Source organism: Aspergillus luchuensis, chromosome 1 (genome assembly GCF_016861625.1).
Source record: "Aspergillus luchuensis IFO 4308 DNA, chromosome 1, nearly complete sequence".
NCBI classification, from domain to species: Eukaryota; Fungi; Ascomycota; class Eurotiomycetes; order Eurotiales; family Aspergillaceae; genus Aspergillus; species Aspergillus luchuensis.
In genome coordinates this window covers 889500-906862 of record NC_054849.1, presented here as the reverse complement: position 1 = coordinate 906862, position 17363 = coordinate 889500, and the positions used below count along the sequence as shown (strand labels likewise).

The 17363-nt window shown below is 51.7% G+C and overlaps 4 protein-coding genes across 4 annotated transcripts; 3 read left to right on the top strand and 1 right to left on the bottom strand.

The window, feature by feature from the left end:
* Positions 1-428: 428 nt before the first annotated feature.
* On the top strand, positions 429-3000 carry drs1 (putative ATP-dependent RNA helicase DRS1; the record flags this gene model as incomplete). The annotated part of the gene is made up of 2 exons (XM_041685791.1): positions 429-2219; positions 2293-3000. 2 exons carry the CDS (start codon positions 429-431, stop codon positions 2998-3000), a joined length of 2499 nt encoding a protein of 832 aa, XP_041537032.1.
* Positions 3001-3924: 924 nt separating this feature from the next.
* On the top strand, positions 3925-6072 carry AKAW2_10311A (2-isopropylmalate synthase; the record flags this gene model as incomplete). The annotated part of the gene is made up of 4 exons (XM_041685780.1): positions 3925-3932; positions 4063-4207; positions 4285-5856; positions 5917-6072. 4 exons carry the CDS (start codon positions 3925-3927, stop codon positions 6070-6072), a joined length of 1881 nt encoding a protein of 626 aa, XP_041537031.1.
* A 997-nt stretch (positions 6073-7069) lies between these two features.
* Positions 7070-13011, bottom strand: AKAW2_10310S (putative AMP binding domain protein; the record flags this gene model as incomplete). Its single annotated transcript, XM_041685769.1, has 6 exons — positions 7070-7967; positions 8023-8626; positions 8683-8892; positions 8951-12693; positions 12840-12862; positions 12952-13011. The coding sequence occupies 6 exons, from the start codon at positions 13009-13011 to the stop codon at positions 7070-7072; spliced, it is 5538 nt and encodes a 1845-aa protein (XP_041537030.1).
* Positions 13012-15948: 2937 nt separating this feature from the next.
* On the top strand, positions 15949-16922 carry RPS5 (40S ribosomal protein uS7; the record flags this gene model as incomplete). Its single annotated transcript, XM_041685757.1, has 3 exons — positions 15949-16094; positions 16317-16500; positions 16605-16922. 3 exons carry the CDS (start codon positions 15949-15951, stop codon positions 16920-16922), a joined length of 648 nt encoding a protein of 215 aa, XP_041537029.1.
* Between the last annotated feature and the right edge of the window lie 441 nt (positions 16923-17363).

Sequence of the window (17363 nt, the reverse complement as noted above, 5' to 3'; positions counted from 1 at the left end):
TGAAATTGAAATAGAAATCGCAATCTTGCTACTTTTAAAATGTACCCAATGCATAACTAGTTAGTAGACCTATCTAGTAGATATTCCTATCCAAAAATCTAAAGGAGTGGATCCCCATATCGATAAACGATGCACCAATCACCACCTCCCCGACGCCAGTAAGCACAACATTCTGCCATCGCAAACGGCGTCCACCGCCTTCGAAATTTGAACTTTTTTCTCCATCTTTATCCCGATACCAACATACATAAAACATAACCCATTGAATTGGAACATAAGGGAGGAGTGTGTCACTTTTCTCCTCTATTTCTTCTCTAATTCTATTTTTCTCTCGGAACCTTGTCTTCGGTGACATTCACGGAACAAACACACTTACCAAAAAAACAAGGCAAGGGAAGAAATCTTTCATTCCCTCCCACACGCCAACCATGGCCGGAACGAAAAAGCGCGCGAACGCCGACGACGACTTCGTGCTCACATTGTCGGATGACGAGAACGATACGTTAAATCAGTTTGAAGAGGAAGGCGAGGGCGACGATGGTGCGCTAGCCTCCGGGTCGAAAACGAAGAAGCGCAAGAGAGACGATGCTGCCGCGGCGCAGCAGGAGAAGGGGAAGAATAAGAAGGTGAAGAAGCAGGAACAACAGCAGCAGCAAAAACAGCAGAAGAAGCAAGGGAAGAAGGGGAAGAATGTGCCTGTTGAGGAGGAAGTGGATGAAGAGGAAGAAGAGGAGGAGGAAGAAGAGGATCAGGGACAAGATGACGGCGCGCTTAATTCGGATTTCGAGTTCGATGTTGGCGGTGCTGCGACTGAGGTTAGGGACTTCGATGGATGGGAGATTAATGGTAATGAGGATGGTAAGGGCGGGGATAAGAAGGCTGTGGATATTGATGATATTATCTCGAGGAGGCAGGCGAAGAAGGAGGCTGAGTTGATTCGCAAGCAGAAGAAGAAGCAGAAGGAGGCGGAGGAGTTTAGTGAGTTGGAGGATGATGATGAGGAGGATGGAGGTATGGAGGTCGACTTCGAGGATGACGAGCTGCTTGCGGAGGATGGGTTCGGTATGGGTGTTGATGGTGAGGCGGAGGAGAGCGACAAGTCCGATGCGGAGGATGAAGAGAAGGAAGAAGGGTCTGATGAGGAGGCCGAGGGCAGTGATGACGACGAGGACATGGACGAGGATGATGACGATGCTGCTTCGGATGACGACTCGGTTGCTACTCCTGTTCAACACCCTGATGATGATGCTTCTGACCGGGACTCGGACGACGAGAGTCAGGTCGACGCCGAGGAGGAAGAGAAGCGCAAGGCTTTCTTTGCTCCTGAGGAGGAGAAGACTTCGGAGTCTGCTATGGCAGATGCGAAGCGCTCGTTCCAGGAATTCAACCTCTCTCGTCCCATTCTTCGTGGTCTCGCCGGCGTCAACTTCTCGAACCCTACACCCATTCAGCGCAAGACGATCCCCGTGGCTCTCCTGGGCAAGGATATTGTCGGTAGTGCCGTTACTGGTTCCGGAAAGACTGCCGCCTTCGTCGTCCCTATTCTCGAGCGTCTGCTGTTCCGCCCACGCAAGGTCCCGACGAGTCGCGTTGCCATCCTGATGCCCACCCGTGAATTGGCGGTGCAGTGCTACAATGTCGCCACGAAGCTGGCGACGTATACGGACATCACCTTCTGTCAGCTGGTCGGTGGTTTCAGTCTTCGCGAGCAGGAGAACATCTTGAAGAAGCGCCCCGATGTGATCATCGCTACCCCCGGTCGTTTCATTGATCACATGCGCAACTCGGCCAGCTTTACTGTTGATACTCTGGAAATTCTGGTTCTGGATGAAGCTGATCGCATGCTTGAGGACGGTTTCGCCGACGAGTTGAACGAGATTCTCACTACGATCCCCAAGTCGCGCCAGACCATGCTTTTCTCGGCTACGATGACGGACACGGTCGACAAGCTTATCCGCGTCGGTCTTAACCGCCCTGTGCGTTTGATGGTCGACGCCAAGAAGAACACCGCCGTGACACTGGTGCAGGAATTCGTGCGTCTGCGTCCTGGACGTGAGGACAAGCGACTGGGCTACCTTCTCTACCTCTGCAAGGAGCTCTACACTGGTCGAGTGATTGTCTTCTTCCGACAGAAGAAGGAGGCGCACCGGGTGCGGATCATCTTTGGACTGCTGGGCTTGAAGGCTGCTGAACTCCACGGTAGCATGAGTCAAGAACAGGTATGTTACTTTACTTCGATCCCCCTTTCTTGATTTGATCGATGATGCTAACTTGTGTGTTTTCCTACTACAGCGTATTAAGAGTGTCGAGAACTTCCGTGAGGGCAAGGCGGCGTTCCTCCTGGCTACAGATCTGGCATCCCGTGGTCTGGATATCAAGGGCGTGGAGACAGTCATCAACTACGAGGCGCCGCAGAGCCACGAGATCTATCTGCATCGTGTTGGTCGTACAGCGCGTGCGGGCCGCTCCGGTCGGGCATGCACCATTGCCGCCGAGCCTGACCGTAAGGTGGTCAAGGCGGCGGTGAAGGCGGGCAAGTCGCAAGGAGCCAAGATTGCCAGTCGGGTCATTGAACCGGCGGTGGCGGATTCCTGGGCGGCCAAGGCGGAAGAGTTGGCGGAGGAGGTGGAGGAGGTGCTGTCGGAGGAGAAGCTCGAGAAGCAGCTGGCGCAGGCGGAGATGCAAGTGACCAAGGGAGAAAACTTGATCAAGCACGAGGCGGAGATCAAGTCGCGGCCGAAGCGTACGTGGTTCGAGACGGAGCGCGATAAGAAGGCGGCGCGGAAGCTGGGCGCGGCGGAGCTCAACGGGCCCGATGCCGGCCTGTCCAAGAAGGAGAAGCAGAAGCTCAGTAACAAGGACAAGAAGCGTCTGGATGACTCCCGCCAGCGCCAGGAAGCTGGTTCGGGCTGGAAGAAGGGTCGGGCCACACGGGAGAGCATGAAGAATGGGCAATTGCCTAAGGCCAAGAAGGACAACAAGAAGAAGGGCAAGAAATGAGGCAGACGGTGATGACGGGTCTAGACTCAAGGGACCTCAAACAAAATTACTATTCGCATTAGCATATTGTGGATATACTGTATAGACATTTCCAATTTTTCTGCTTAGACTATTTACGATCTTCTACATAGTATGATTTTCCCGTTCCCCCTATTTCCTATTTCCTATTTACTATTTCCTATTTGGTTATGAATCTATTCCTTCTGGTTATTTGGATCATAGAAGCGGCTGTCGACGGCTATCGACGGAGACAGCGGGGTGCCTGAAGGGCGGCGAGGGACTCCGGTGTCGGCGAGCCGAGCATCCAGAGGAGGAGCGGAGAAGCCGATTGCCCTTGCAGTTCATCCAACCAGCCAGCCGAGTTGATCACGGGTGGAGTGGGATTTCGTACCAAATTGCTAATTCTCGGCCGGTGATTGATTCGGGGAAAAAAAGGGAGACCCATTGAAATTGCCAGGGGAGGGTGCAATAATTCTTAGTATAGTTTACTTTTAGTATGTAACATGATGGGAGAGAGAAGTTGAATGAAGAGGGGAACACTGGCTGGTACCAAATCAGAAGGCGATCCGCCATCCGCTGTCGGCGCAAAATTCGAGGGCCAAAGGCGGCGAGCGTCATTCCATTTGACTCATGGCGGCCACTCGCCCGTCGCCTTTAAATCCTACCCATTCTTCCTCTGCGTCACCGTTTTGTCTGGCTCCCTCCCCGTTCCTGGTTTCTTTTTAAGCTTCTCAACTTTTTTTTTTTCTTCCTTCCTCATTGCAAGAATCACTGTCTTGTCCTCTCTTCTTCCGTGAGGTGATTCACTACTAATATATCTACAACCTCTCCATCACCTCCTCCTCCTCCTCCCCATATCTTCCACCCGCATTTCCTCTCCTCTCATTTCCCCGCTGCGGATCCTCCCGCTTCTCCTCCATCACCATGCCTATGTACGTCTCTCCCACTAATGCTCGATTTCCCTCAATTATGGTAGTATCTGCGTTAAACAGATGCTTTAATTGCGGTCATAATTGCACGTCAATTGATCTTCGTCCACTGACTGACTCCATGTCTCTTCAGGCTCAAGGACCCCTCCCAGAAATACAAGCGCTTTCAGCCCCTCCATCTTCCCGACCGCCAATGGCCCAACAAGACCATCGACAACCCGCCCCGGTGGCTGGCCACCGATTTGCGTGATGGCAACCAGAGTCTGCCCGATCCTATGGTAAGTTCATTACATTGAGCATTGGGGAGAAAATTAGCATCACCCGGCTGACCACTTCTCTCGTGTGAAACGTACAGGATGGGCAACAAAAACTCCGCTTCTTCAAGATGCTCGTCGACATTGGCTACAAGGAAATCGAAGTCTCTTTCCCCTCTGCCTCGCAAACCGACTTCGACTTCACCCGTAGCTTGGTCGAGACCCCCGGTCTGTGCCCCGATGATGTCTGGCTTCAGGTCCTCTCCCCCTGCAGAGAAGATCTGATCCGTCGTACGGTCGATTCCCTGAAGGGTGCCAAGAAGGCTATTCTGCACATCTACCTGGCTACCAGCCCCTGCTTCCGTCGCATCGTCTTCAACATGGACAAGCAGAAGAGTTTGGAAATGGCCGTGCGCTGCACCAAGTATGCTCGCTCAATCACCAAGGATGACCCATCGACTGCCGGAACCGAATGGCACTTTGAGTTCTCCCCCGAGACCTTCTCTGACACTGAGCCCGAGTTCGCTGCTCAAGTCTGTGAAGCCGTCAAGGAGGCGTGGGAGCCCACGGAGAAGGACCCCATCATCTTCAACTTGCCGGCTACGGTAGAGATGTCCACCCCCAACGTCTTCGCCGATCAGGTTGAGTACTTCTGCCGCAATGTCTCCGAGCGCGAGAAGTACGTCGTGTCCATCCACCCCCACAATGACCGTGGCTGCGCCATTGCCGCTGCCGAACTCGCCCAGATGGCCGGTGCCCAGCGTGTCGAAGGAACCCTGTTCGGAAACGGTGAGCGCACGGGTAACGTGGACTTGGTCACCTTGGCTCTGAACTTGTACACCCAGGGTATCTCCCCCAAGGTGGACTTCTCCGATATCAACGCGGTCATCAAGGTGGTCGAGGAGAGCAACAAGATCCCCGTCAACGAGAGATGGCCCTATGGTGGTCAGCTGGTCGTCTGCGCCTTCAGTGGCAGTCACCAGGATGCCATCAAGAAGGGATTCAAGCTGCGCGAGACCGCCGGCCCCGAATCCAAGTGGGAAATCCCTTACCTGCCCTTGGACCCCGAGGACATTGGCCGGAACTACGAGGCCGTCATCCGTGTCAACTCCCAGAGTGGCAAGGGTGGTGCCGCCTGGGTTATCTTGCGCAGTCTGGAGCTGGATCTCCCGCGCGCCCTGCAGGTCGAGTTCAGCAAGATCGTGCAGCGCAGAACCGAAGAAGTCAGCCGCGAGCTGCGTCCCTCCGAAGTGGTCGAGCTCTTCCAGGAAGCCTACCACCTCAAGTCCAACCCCCGCTTCAACCTGGTCGACTACAACATCACCACGGATCGTTCGCAGTCGCCTGCGCCTCCTGAGCCCGGCAAAGCCCTCAACACCAAGAACCTCAAGCGTCGCTTCACCGGTGTCATCGAAATTGACGGCATCCAGCACGCCATCACCGGTGTCGGTCCCGGTGCCATCTCCTCCCTGGCCCACGCCCTGGCCACTCTGGGCATCGATCTCGACGTCGTCGACTACAAGGAGCACTCCATCGGTCTGGGTCGTGATGTCAAGGCTGCGACATATATCCAGTGCACTGCAGCAGGCAGCAAGGAACAAGTCTGGGGTGTTGGTATCCACCAGGATGTGGTCCAGGCCAGTTTGATTGCCCTGCTCAGCGCCGCCAGCTCCGTATGTTCTACCTCATCCTCTTAAAATATATCACATTCACTAACATTACTCTCCTAATAGTTCCTGACCAGCCGCTCCGGCTCCCCCGCTCCCTTCCGCCCCATCCGCTCCAACACCCTCACCGACGACGACCTCCAAGCTCTGGAGATGCTGAACGGTCCCAACAAGCCCAAGGTTGACATTGAAGCTTTGACCCAGCAGGCCGAGAGCCAGTAAATTGTTCATCTTACATTAGCTAGCATACATCGGTCTCGCTGTCGTCATCATCATCTTCTACTTGCATTATATCTCGGGTCCGTTTTTTGTTGGTTTTTATTTCCTTTCAACATTTTTTCTTCTCGGGGTTTTTGGGAAGAGAAAAGTACGAAAATTGTGTTTTCAAACGAAAGACGTATATACGGAGAGGAGGTGGGAATAAAGGGAAAGAAGACGAAAAGAAGAGAAAGGAAGAAAGGAAGAATTTTGCTTCGATTTTCACAGAATTAGGAATGACGTGATATGAATCTAAATTTTATTTAATCTCAATTGCTTATGATGGCATAGTGTTACTTCCGTGTCTTCCTCTTGTTGCATTTGCTTTTCGTATAATGTTGGACTTTAGTGGTAGTAATAGTGAAAGAGTTCAGTCACTACACAGAAACAGTAGGGGACTACTGTCTATCAAGTATCAATAATCCATATGCTACTCATTCTGGGCACGCGAATACAGCTTGAATATATCTATATAGGATGATAGTGTAAGAAGAGCTAAGCTACTACTGCATGCCTATATGATAAATGTAAAAATGCGAATGGGGATGCGGGGGGTATGTATGTACACAAAAAAGAATCACAAACACATTTTGCATATCGGTCATCAGGGAAGTGGGAACGACAAGTAGGCAGGTATATAGATAGCCATTTTCTACCTCTTATAGAAAAAGGGAATAAAATGCATGGGCCATAGGAGAAGACAACAAGGTAGAGACTGTGTATGAAGGGGAAGAATTTGGAAGAGGGGGATCATGCAAACGTGTAGCCGTGATTTTCTTTTTATCGGGGCTATGCAAAAAGAAGACAAGCAGATAATAGGGAAATAGAGAAGAAGATGATAAAAGAAAATGGAATGCTAATCTTACTTCACCCTTGCTTATTAGGCATCAGGGAGCTGTTAGATGGTGTGTGCTTTTGTGCTGCTGCTGCTGCTGCTGCTCATCAAGTATGTATGTATGTACTAGATTTGATTGCGGTGGAGGCCGTGGGCATCATCGTATCCCAGATTGGCCTGGTACATGAGAGCTTCTTGGGGCCAGTCGCCGGTACTTCCCTCCATAGGATCTGCGAGGGGTGTGCGGTTGTAAGAATCGGTCCGAACAGGGTAGCTTCCATTGCTTGGGGCGCGTTGCGGCTCATCGTGAGCTGGGACATTGGTTCGGTAGGGGAGGCTCTCGGGCATATGCCCGTGGCCAGCAGACTCGGTCAGTGATCCTGCTGTGGCCGAGTTGGCAAAGTCACCAAAGTCGAAGCCAAAGTCGGGGTTGCTGATGGTCGTGGGGAGTTCTTTCCGTGGCACAGCGGGAGCCCCGTTCGTTGAGGCGCTGGTCGGCCGGGCTGGCTCTGCGATGTGCGGGACGGAAGGCATACCACCTTCGGGCAGGGTGCCAGTAGGACTGTGGATGCTTGGCTCTGGGATAGGGGGATAGGAGCCCATGGTCGCTTCGGAATGCTCGACCAGAATTGGAGCCGGGGAGCGAGGCATGAGATCAGGATCCGGTACGACGGTGGATCGCCGAGTGCTGTTGCCCATGGTGCTTCCGGGTTTCGAGCTGCGGCTGACACGATGCTGAGGAGCTTCAGCAAATGGGTGCTCGGGGCCCTCTCCGTCACGGATGCTAAACTGAGCAATGGTCCGCAGCTTCCGAGTAACCCATGACGCCAACACCTTCCCACGTTGTTTCTCACCGAGACGGGACCGAGGGAAGTCTCCGTGTGAAACAAATGCCACGATATCAGCGATGACCTGGTGCTCGTTGAGGATGGCGTCGACAATCACAGGGACCAGAGACGCTAGATAAGCCTTTCTTGTAACCTCGACAACGACCACGATCAAGCCTCCAGCTTGGAAGACAGCACTAGATAGACGGATTAGTAACAGGCATTTGAGAGTCGAGTAAGGCCGAAACTTACCACCCCCCAGATACGATATTGCGGTGGCATCGCTCCACAGAGTATTCGATGTCCATCGGGAAGTGATTCAGACCATTAACTTCGAAGGTTTCACCAATTCCTCCAAGAACAAACAGCACTTGCATCTCGACAGGCTGGCCACCGGGGCCAATAGGTCTCGTAACTGTGTGAAGGAAGCCAAGATCACCAGTACGCACGTAGGCGACGTTGGGATCGCCATCCATAACCCGACCATTGAAACGCTCCATATCAAAATCCTGTTTGGATCCGTAAAATGACTTGGCGCAAGCGTCCGACTGGATCCAAATCTCACCATACTCGCCGACGTGGGACAGAGTGCATGTCTCTGGGTTCACGATAGCTATCTGCGTATTTACTGGGACCATACCCGAGTCTTGAATGACAAGAGCAGTGGGATCGGTGTCTGGATCCACGGGGCAGATCAGTCCACGGCGCAAAGCCCTGATGTCGAGCCACAGCTCAACAGGCTCGATGCACATGTAGGATCTGGTAACAACCATGGGGTTGAGGACGTGGGAATACACGATGTTGATGGCAGTACGGTCCAAGCTGGCAGAAGCAAAGTGGAGGCGCACTTTCTGGTCTGTAATCACGTTAGCGCTACAGGCGTCTGACTAGGGATGTAAATTGGGAACGCACAAATATCGACTCTTGGACGGCCTTCGGCTGAGATCATCAAATTTTTCAGCTCTTGCATCTGGAAGCCCTTGCCAGCCATGGCACTCATTGCATAGTCCAGCATTTGGCTAGTAGCGTACGTGTCCTTAATCTTATAGCGTGAAAGGGTAACGAAGAGCGTCATGGGGTTCTGCGCAAAGTCGACAGGCGATACAAGGTAGGTTGGCGCTCCTAAAGCCAGCGTTAGCCCCGCAAACATCGTAGTCCACAGTATAGTCCTTCTACTTACCAACATAGATACCCATTAGACAGGTATGAAGGAATCCCAGGCCCAAAGTACTCCGTACGCTACCAAGCACCGGCCTTGAGCTAGTCATCTGGCAGGTCTCTTTCTGCACCTTGCACATGCCCATGATTGTATCGTGACCAATATGAACAGAGATTCTCCTCTGGTCCGGTGTCCAATAGGTCCACACCATAGCTGCCTGATTCGCACTCAGCCAGGAGCTCTTGACCGTAAAACCGAGGTCCCGGCAGCCATGCGACTGCTTGGTAGGCTTTGTAGTGTTGTATATAGCTGGGACACCGATTCGGAGTACTTGCGCAGACTGCTTGATGTGCTGCGAGACGAGCTTCTGTCTTAGCACATGGTCAACATCACTGTTGACAATGATGGCCTTGACATGGAAATCATTAATGACGTGAAGGAAAGCCGGAGCATCTTCGGAGAGACGGTTCTGATCAATGGGGGCGAGGGGGATGGCAACGACACCCAAGCAGAAGCACGCATGTACAGCGTAAACGTATTCTTCCGAATGAGTGTACATTAAAACCAAGTGATCCCCAGGTCGGACCTTAACCTTGTTCTTCAAATACATTGCTACGGCAGCAACCTTCAGGTCAAACTTCTTCCAAGTGATGCCCTTGCCTTCCTTTCCTCGACCGTCGATGGAACAATAAGCTAATTCTTCAGCTTGCCGAGAGACACGCCATTGAAGAAGGTCCACAATGGTGTTGAAGTTGTTGAGGGGGGTGGATGTGCGATCATCCATGACTACGTCACGGTAGTCAACGCCCGAGTATTGCTTGTCCTGCAAGGCGAGCAGTTCTTGCCTTGACATCAAGGCCAGCGGAGACCATATACCACCGACTGGGTCAACCCCAACTGGCAAGTTGAGGACGGATCGTTCAACGCCGAACTTGACATGCACGCACGGCAGAGTTCCAGAATCAAACTCCTTGCGGCACAGCATGTTACCGATCTCCTGTCTCCCATTCTTCGTAACACGAGGAAGGGTGTTAGGAGCTGTGAGCAGCACGCAATAAACGCGCAAGTGATGCTCCTGATACAGCACTTCCATGCATCTCTCGGCAAGAGATTCAAGAAGAACCGAGTCCAGCTGCCGTGGAGGACCACCTGATGTCGTCGGTGCAGTTGATGCCGCATATGACTCTAATACAACAATGGGAAGATGTTCTTCGTTGACAAAAACATCGAAAGCTGTGCAGTCATGAATCTTGGGGATGTTTTTCAAAATACTGACGATCATGTGTTGGACAAAGAAGTAACGATGTTCGACGATTTCTTGCCCGTGTTCTACCCACTCGACCTTCTGACGCAACCGGTCCTCATAGAGACCTAGCACGAAGATTTTGCCCTCAATGACACAGCCAAGCAGGCCTGTGCGAAGGAATTCTGGCTCAACCAGGATCGGGGTTGGATTCCCTTCTTCGAACTTATAAGGACGTGCATGGAAGATGGCTTCTGTGTGTTTCGGCAATGCCCAAAAGCCACCAGATAGAGACGGGGAGTCCACCCAGATCTCGCCGATGACGTTCGAAGTGCACAGCAGGTTGGTCTCAGGGTCAACGACAGCCAGTGTGGCATCAGGAATGGGATAGCCGAAGGAGCCAACACGCACGGCGTTGGGCATGGTCCCGGCGAATTTCCTAGCCTCTTCACCCATTGCCAAGACCACAATTTCGTTGCTCTTGAGAGCCTCTTTGTCCAGAAGGACCTCACCAAGCTCAGTCTTTCCTTGCTCTTGCGGGGCTGGCGTAGGAGCACCTCCTCCACCCAGTAAGCTACTGCCAAAACCACTGTTGTTATCAGCCTTTCCAGACCTTTTCTCTTCTTTCTTGCTATCTTCGCGCTCAGCTGGGTCCATCTCATGCGTCAAGGGACAGCCCATGCGCTCTTCGCCACCAAGCCAGTCTCGCATACTGATAACCATGCCACCGTGCTCGGGAAGACACAGCATGGGTGCAACGATTTCTCTGGCCCTCGGGTTTCTCATGGGTCTTAACCACCGATCTGCAAGTATTTCATGGAACTCGGGGTCGACGGTGAGTGTATCTATAAGGCAGAGCTTCACTGTTCCGAAGTTTGGCTCTGAGTTTTTCTTGTAATGCCGTGTCGCCATTGGATCTTGCTGGTAATTGTAAGCGGCAATCTTCAACCCCGGATAGTCTGCAGCCATGATGGTTGCCCTATATTTCGTGATAAGGTGGGCATAGAGACCCGGCGTCTCGACTGCACGGTCCTCTAGCCAGACAGTGGTATGACCACCATATACGGTCATCAAGACGCCGATAATCATACCAATGCCTTGTCGAGGGTCGAGGTAGCTGATGATCGTTTCACCACGCGGCCTAGCCATGCCCGAGGACATAGGTACAGTTGAAACAATTGCGCTGAGGCAAGCCATTTGATGCATGATTGTCCGGTGGCTCATGACGACACCGCGGAGGTCGCCGGTTGGCGCCCTGGCGAATTCAATATACGCCAGATCTGGGACCACAAGGGGTGGGGTATCGTCCTTCTTCTTGGGGTGATAGCTGCCAAATTCATTGGTCTTCCACCACTCTACTCCCCGGGGCCAATTTAGCTTCTGGGCCGTGATGTCTCTCTGGAAATTCTTTAGGTTGTTCTCTGTCGTCAATGCCAGATGTGCTTGGGTTGAGGTAAGAACCAGGTTGAGACTCTGGTAGTCCTCAAGACTATTGATGGGGACAGCAACGACGCCGGCGATGAAACAGCCCATCAGTGCGACAGCAAATTCGATGACCTCAGAATCCCGGTAAATCAACGCCACGCGATCACCGCGATAGAGGTTGCTTTTATCACGAATGACCTGCGCCACCTTTTCAGCGCGACTGGCTAGTTTTTCCCATGTGATGGAAGCAATTTCTTTGCCCTTTTGGTCCAATACCCAATATGCGGGCTGCTTTCCATGTATCCGCGCTCGATGCCGGAGAACGGCGGGAATGTTGTCGAAGTTCGACATTGGCGTATTCTTGTCATGAGGATCCTGTACGGCAAATGGAATGTCGCGAGGCTCCAGTGGTTGAAGGTGAGCAAGTGCCGGCCCATGAGCGAGTTCAGAAGCGGGGATCAACGGCGGTGCCATATTCGCCGTAGGGGAGAACGTATCCGACTGAGAGTAGCGGTGAAAGCCACCACCGTAGCTATCCCTATAATCATCTTGCTGTTGGCCGGCAAAATCAGAGAAAAACCCCTGCTGGGAGTCGAGCATTGTCGACTGTCGCGTGACTCCACCTGGCGGCATATCATAGGCTCCGATAGGCTCTTCGTAGGCATCGTGGTGATAGCCGGGGTTAAATGCATAGTTTTGGCTCAGAAGTGTGGCTGTACGTGAGCTCTCTTGCATGGGAGGTGCAGGTTTGTTCTTCGGCAGAAAAAGTGAATCGTAGGAGGCTGCCGAGGGGGCTCGATCAGCGGGCAGCAGCATGCTCTCTCTATCATAAGAGCCCTGTGTATCCCCACTAACCCTGCGCTCATATCCGAAACTTCCGTTGTTGTAACTATCACGCCCGTTGGAAAAGGACTGCGACGAGTCGCCCAGGGTTGTGGACTCCGCCGTTGGGGGTCGGACGTTGAGGATGGCTTGTGGAGGATGGGTTGAGCTTGTGAGTGATGAAGTTCCATCCCTTGACGTGGGTGCGCCGAAATCCAGCTTCATATTAGGGCCAAAGAACTGCGACAGGAGAACGGTGCGCCGCTTCTGGTATCTTGAAACTAAGTCAGTCCCAATCGTCTATCGGTATATATATTTGAGCCGCCCGCACGGGCGATCAGGTAGACCATTTGCTAGGGCTAAAGTTTCACACTCGAATCCATAGTTTGCTCGAATACAGATAAAGACGAGTTTGCTTACCCCTTCTCCGTAATATCACCTTCCTGATAAGCAGTGAAAGGTTAGCTGGATCTGTCCACAAAACCGCGAATCTGCGGGGTAAAACTATAGGTTGCCAGGGTCTCTTCCATACCTCCAATTCTTTATCAAGGTCGCGCAGAGCGGCGTGAAGCTCGGGATTATCGTCCGCCATGATTGCAGAAGCGTTGAGGGTAGACAAATCGAGGGGCTTTCATTCGAAGGCTCGGGGATGCTGAACGGCCAGGGTAAACGGCACCCTCATTGCAGGGTCCCTTAGGAGGGGGGAAAGAGAGGGAGGGGTCAGAAAGAGGCTGAGGGGGGGAACGAGAGACTTCGGAGAGTCGAGCAGCCCCTTGCGATGTCCCAGTAGATGGATGGGGAATCCGGGAGTTTGTCTTGTCGCTTCTCCGCGCCTGATGAGCCACAACGTCACCTGCCGCGGCGGCTAGGGCCGGTGAGGCGGGCCGGGCACGCAGAATGTGCAGCCAATCACATGCTCAGATGGACGTGCACCGCCACGCGTCAGGAGGAGAAAGAGCAAACAATCTCGGCATCCGGAGAGCACGAGGATCGTCCGCTTCACACCACGAACAGGTGGATGTCGACATTCTGCACCCTCCTTTTGGTACTCGGACCTGAAATGACAGGGTTACACCTCATTCCCACATATCTCATCCATCCAATCTGAGTCGGGAATATGTCTCGCTACGCCCCTGTGTGTTACTTGATTATCCCGTTTGTGCCTGATATCTTACGCCCTCGGTAGCACAAGCCAGTGTGCCTATTTTTATTCGATATCCTCCGCAAGCCCGCTAATAACGCTCCAGCTGTCGCCGCTTTAGCGGCAAACCAAAATTTGGTGCAAGAGCGGTTGTGGACATCGTGCTAAAAACACTTAGCTTCTTCAAATGAAAAACTAAACTATGACGGTATCATAAAGACACCTGGGTAGATGAGGCCATCATGATCTCTTATATCCACTACGCGTGCTAACCACCTTCGAATGTTCGACCGACGACGCTATCTCCATCCTCGGTATTGAAGACTCCGAAATCAAAAGAGGGTCTCCGCTGTACTATTGGCTTGTCAGTCCGTGGTGGGGTCGTCTACTGCTGTTGGTCCCGGCGCCAAGGTTCTCTCAACATCAACGTAGGGCAAAAAAAGGAGTATGATCATCCAAGTTCATATTATTCACCTACCTTTCTCTGATGGCCAAAGGATATGCCTGAACCGTATGTCAGGAGTACTCAGGTTCTCTATCCAAATAATGATCAGAGAACTCCCCTTGGTATTAAAGCAGACCGGAGACATTATTACTGAACGAATAAAGGAGAGAAGCAACTGGAGACAATAACGGGACCTCAGCTATGCGAAGGCGCCACTCTTTATGCTGATGGCAGCTCTTGGAAAAGTCTTTACACAAAGATTTCCGGCTGCATTTCTCGCTTGTGCGTCTCGGCCATATTGAACAGTTTACGGAAAAGATTGATCGTTTGCGTAAGAAGCTGTCAAGCTTGCTCATGTGATGTATTCTCTCAGTACTATAATGCCTAGGCAACGGATCTAGGCCGTTTCCCACACTTAGCTGATCATATTCTTCAACGTCATGCGCGAGACAGAAGTTCATGCAGAGCTGTCCATATGAAGATAAATCAAATTCATCTAGCATGTTCTTTCAGAGATGGCTCTTGGGCTAACTACTTCATGTATAATACTCGATTCAGTATCTTTATCGAAACAAAGCCGTTAGTTGAGAATAAGTCATTTACTTCTGTTTTATTGGTGTTCCCCCAGGGATACATGACCTCACAAGTGCAATGCATGTCAGTATACAGAAAGAAGTCGGGGAACAGTGCATGCAATAGCGTTCCGACTTCAGAGTTGCATTCATTGAAAGAGAATTCATATCAGAGTGAAAACTTCATCATACTACTAATGTTGAGCCGAGCTGCTGAGAGCAGGATACGGGTTCCCAGAAGGCCCACCCACATAGCAGGCGGCATGCGCGACCTAACTGTGAATGTTATGTTTCATCAAGTAGTTTTCATGATCAGTAACTAGTTGGACTATTAAGTGAAGTAATAACAACACTTTAACACCTGCCGCAGTTCCGTGAATTGTTCGCATCTAATTAAGATAATAGTATGTCTTCTTGGGCCCCTAGGCTTTACTGTACGCTCTGATATATCACTATATTCTATATAGGTGAAAACATTGTACTGGAATCACGAATAGGACATGTCTTGTCCAGGCCATGTGATAAGCATCCTGTGTGCTTTTTTTGCTTTCCATAATGCGCTATGCAAAATAGCTTATATGAGGCGAGGCGTCCGCTAAATCCAGAGATAAACCATTGTTGCGTATCTTTATAATACAGAGAAGTCAACGGAAAATATCTAATGCACATTAAGATCCCTTGTGGGTGTATGGCTTGAATAGAAAATGGAGGCGGAGAGTCAAAGTGAGCGCCAAATACTTGCGCTTTCCCTCAAAGCCGGTTGGATGTCGTGCAGCGCTTACTATCTCGAAGTAAACGATGTCTTTGAATGCATATAGGCCGGGAAAATTTCAACATAGTCCGTAAATTATGGCTAAAGATGAGAATTTGGTGAACAGCTGATTCGGTGTCCAAGATATCCTTCGTCAAGATGGACACCTCAAATAAACTGGAACAGCGTAGGAAGTGATGACAGCGTAACCTTATTGCTTGGAATTCCGCTTCGTTGCATACAAGAGTATGCTCACCTTTTGAGAATATCCGGCAGAAGACTGATGACAGTCTAAGATTGCATCTAGATCCATGTATGATATGGCGGGTTGGAAGCGGAGCATTGGTGAACAGTATTGTAGGGGCATCCAGCGCTAGTCCTAGTTTGGGATAGGGTGCCAGAATCCAGATGTGACCATCACATGACACCACCCGCGCCATTGGCGGTCAGTCCTGCCCTAACCCACCACCCGCTAAGCGAGGCGCACCTCGAATTTCCTTGCGCTCAGCGACACATTTCAGCCGCCCGACTGTATTCGTCGACGTTGAAGGATCACCAACGACACCGTCCGCCACCTACACGTATCCCTCCCTCGGCAACAGGTGCATACGTCGACCAAAATGTCTGAACACGGCGAAGTCGAGGTCGAAAACCCCGCTGCGGCCTTCCAGGTCCTGCCCAAGGAGGCTATCGCGGAGATGGGATCCGTGAAGCTGTTCAACAAGTGGAGCTACGAGGATGTTGAGATCAGGGACATCTCCTTGACGTAGGTGCTCCCCAATTCATCGCGATTTTGATTGTTCTACGAGCATGGGTTTTGTGTCGACCGGTGGAAAACGCCATTATCTGTTGGGAGACAATGGACTCGACATGCACGGAGGAAAACGCACGACAAAATGGGATATCTGCGAAGGGAATCACGATGGAAAAAAAAATTTGCGAATTGGCACAGAAACGAGATATGCTGACTCGGCTTCACCTTCAATAGCGACTACGTCCAGATCCGCTCCCCTGTCTACCTTCCTCACTCCGCTGGCCGCTATGCTGCCAAGCGTTTCCGCAAGGCTCAGTGCCCCATCATCGAGCGCCTGACCAACTCCCTCATGATGAACGGCCGCAACAACGGAAAGAAGCTCATGGCTGTCCGCATCGTTGCCCACGCCTTCGAGATCGTACGTCACCTCTCATATTCTCCAATGCCTTCTGCACGTAGAACGGCTAGGGAACGCAAACCACAGAACCAGACACAGAAAACTAACCGGGTAATCCATTGTAGATCCACATCATGACCGACCAGAACCCTCTCCAGGTCGCCGTTGACGCTATCGTCAACTGCGGTCCTCGCGAAGACAGCACCCGTATCGGTTCCGCTGGTACCGTCCGTCGTCAGGCCGTCGATGTGTCTCCCCTCCGCCGTGTCAACCAGGCTATTGCCCTCCTGACCATCGGTGCTCGCGAGGCCTCTTTCCGTAACATCAAGAGCATTGCTGAGTGCCTGGCTGAAGAGCTCATCAACGCCGCCAAGGGTTCCTCCAACTCCTACGCCATCAAGAAGAAGGACGAGCTCGAGCGTGTTGCCAAGTCCAACCGGTAAAGTGGGAATTTTGGGCGTATTCTCCGTTTGGTCCTGGTTTTGCGTGTACTGGAGTGGACGGGGGGTTTATTAGGATTCAGTCGATTTGCATGCATCTGCGCGACTGTACATACCTGAAAACAGTCACGGGAGGGAGCGAGATCCTAAAAATGAGAGAATCGGACGGCTTTCTTCTACAGTAGTTGAGATGCGATCATGAAGACCTCTGGCTTGTGAAGTCAATACCTTTATCTATTTTTTTACACGAAAAAGATTTCCCTGTTTCAACCATCGTTCCCCTGCCACCTCCGATGTGGCGACGAACTACGCAAACGTAGACTCAAAACACCTTAATACACATGTCAAGGAGCACAAAGAAAGTGTTCTAGATTTCCAGTAGATTACAACCCGTAAACGCTTAATATTGCAGAGACCATGATAATCAGAGTCCATGTGCAGAAG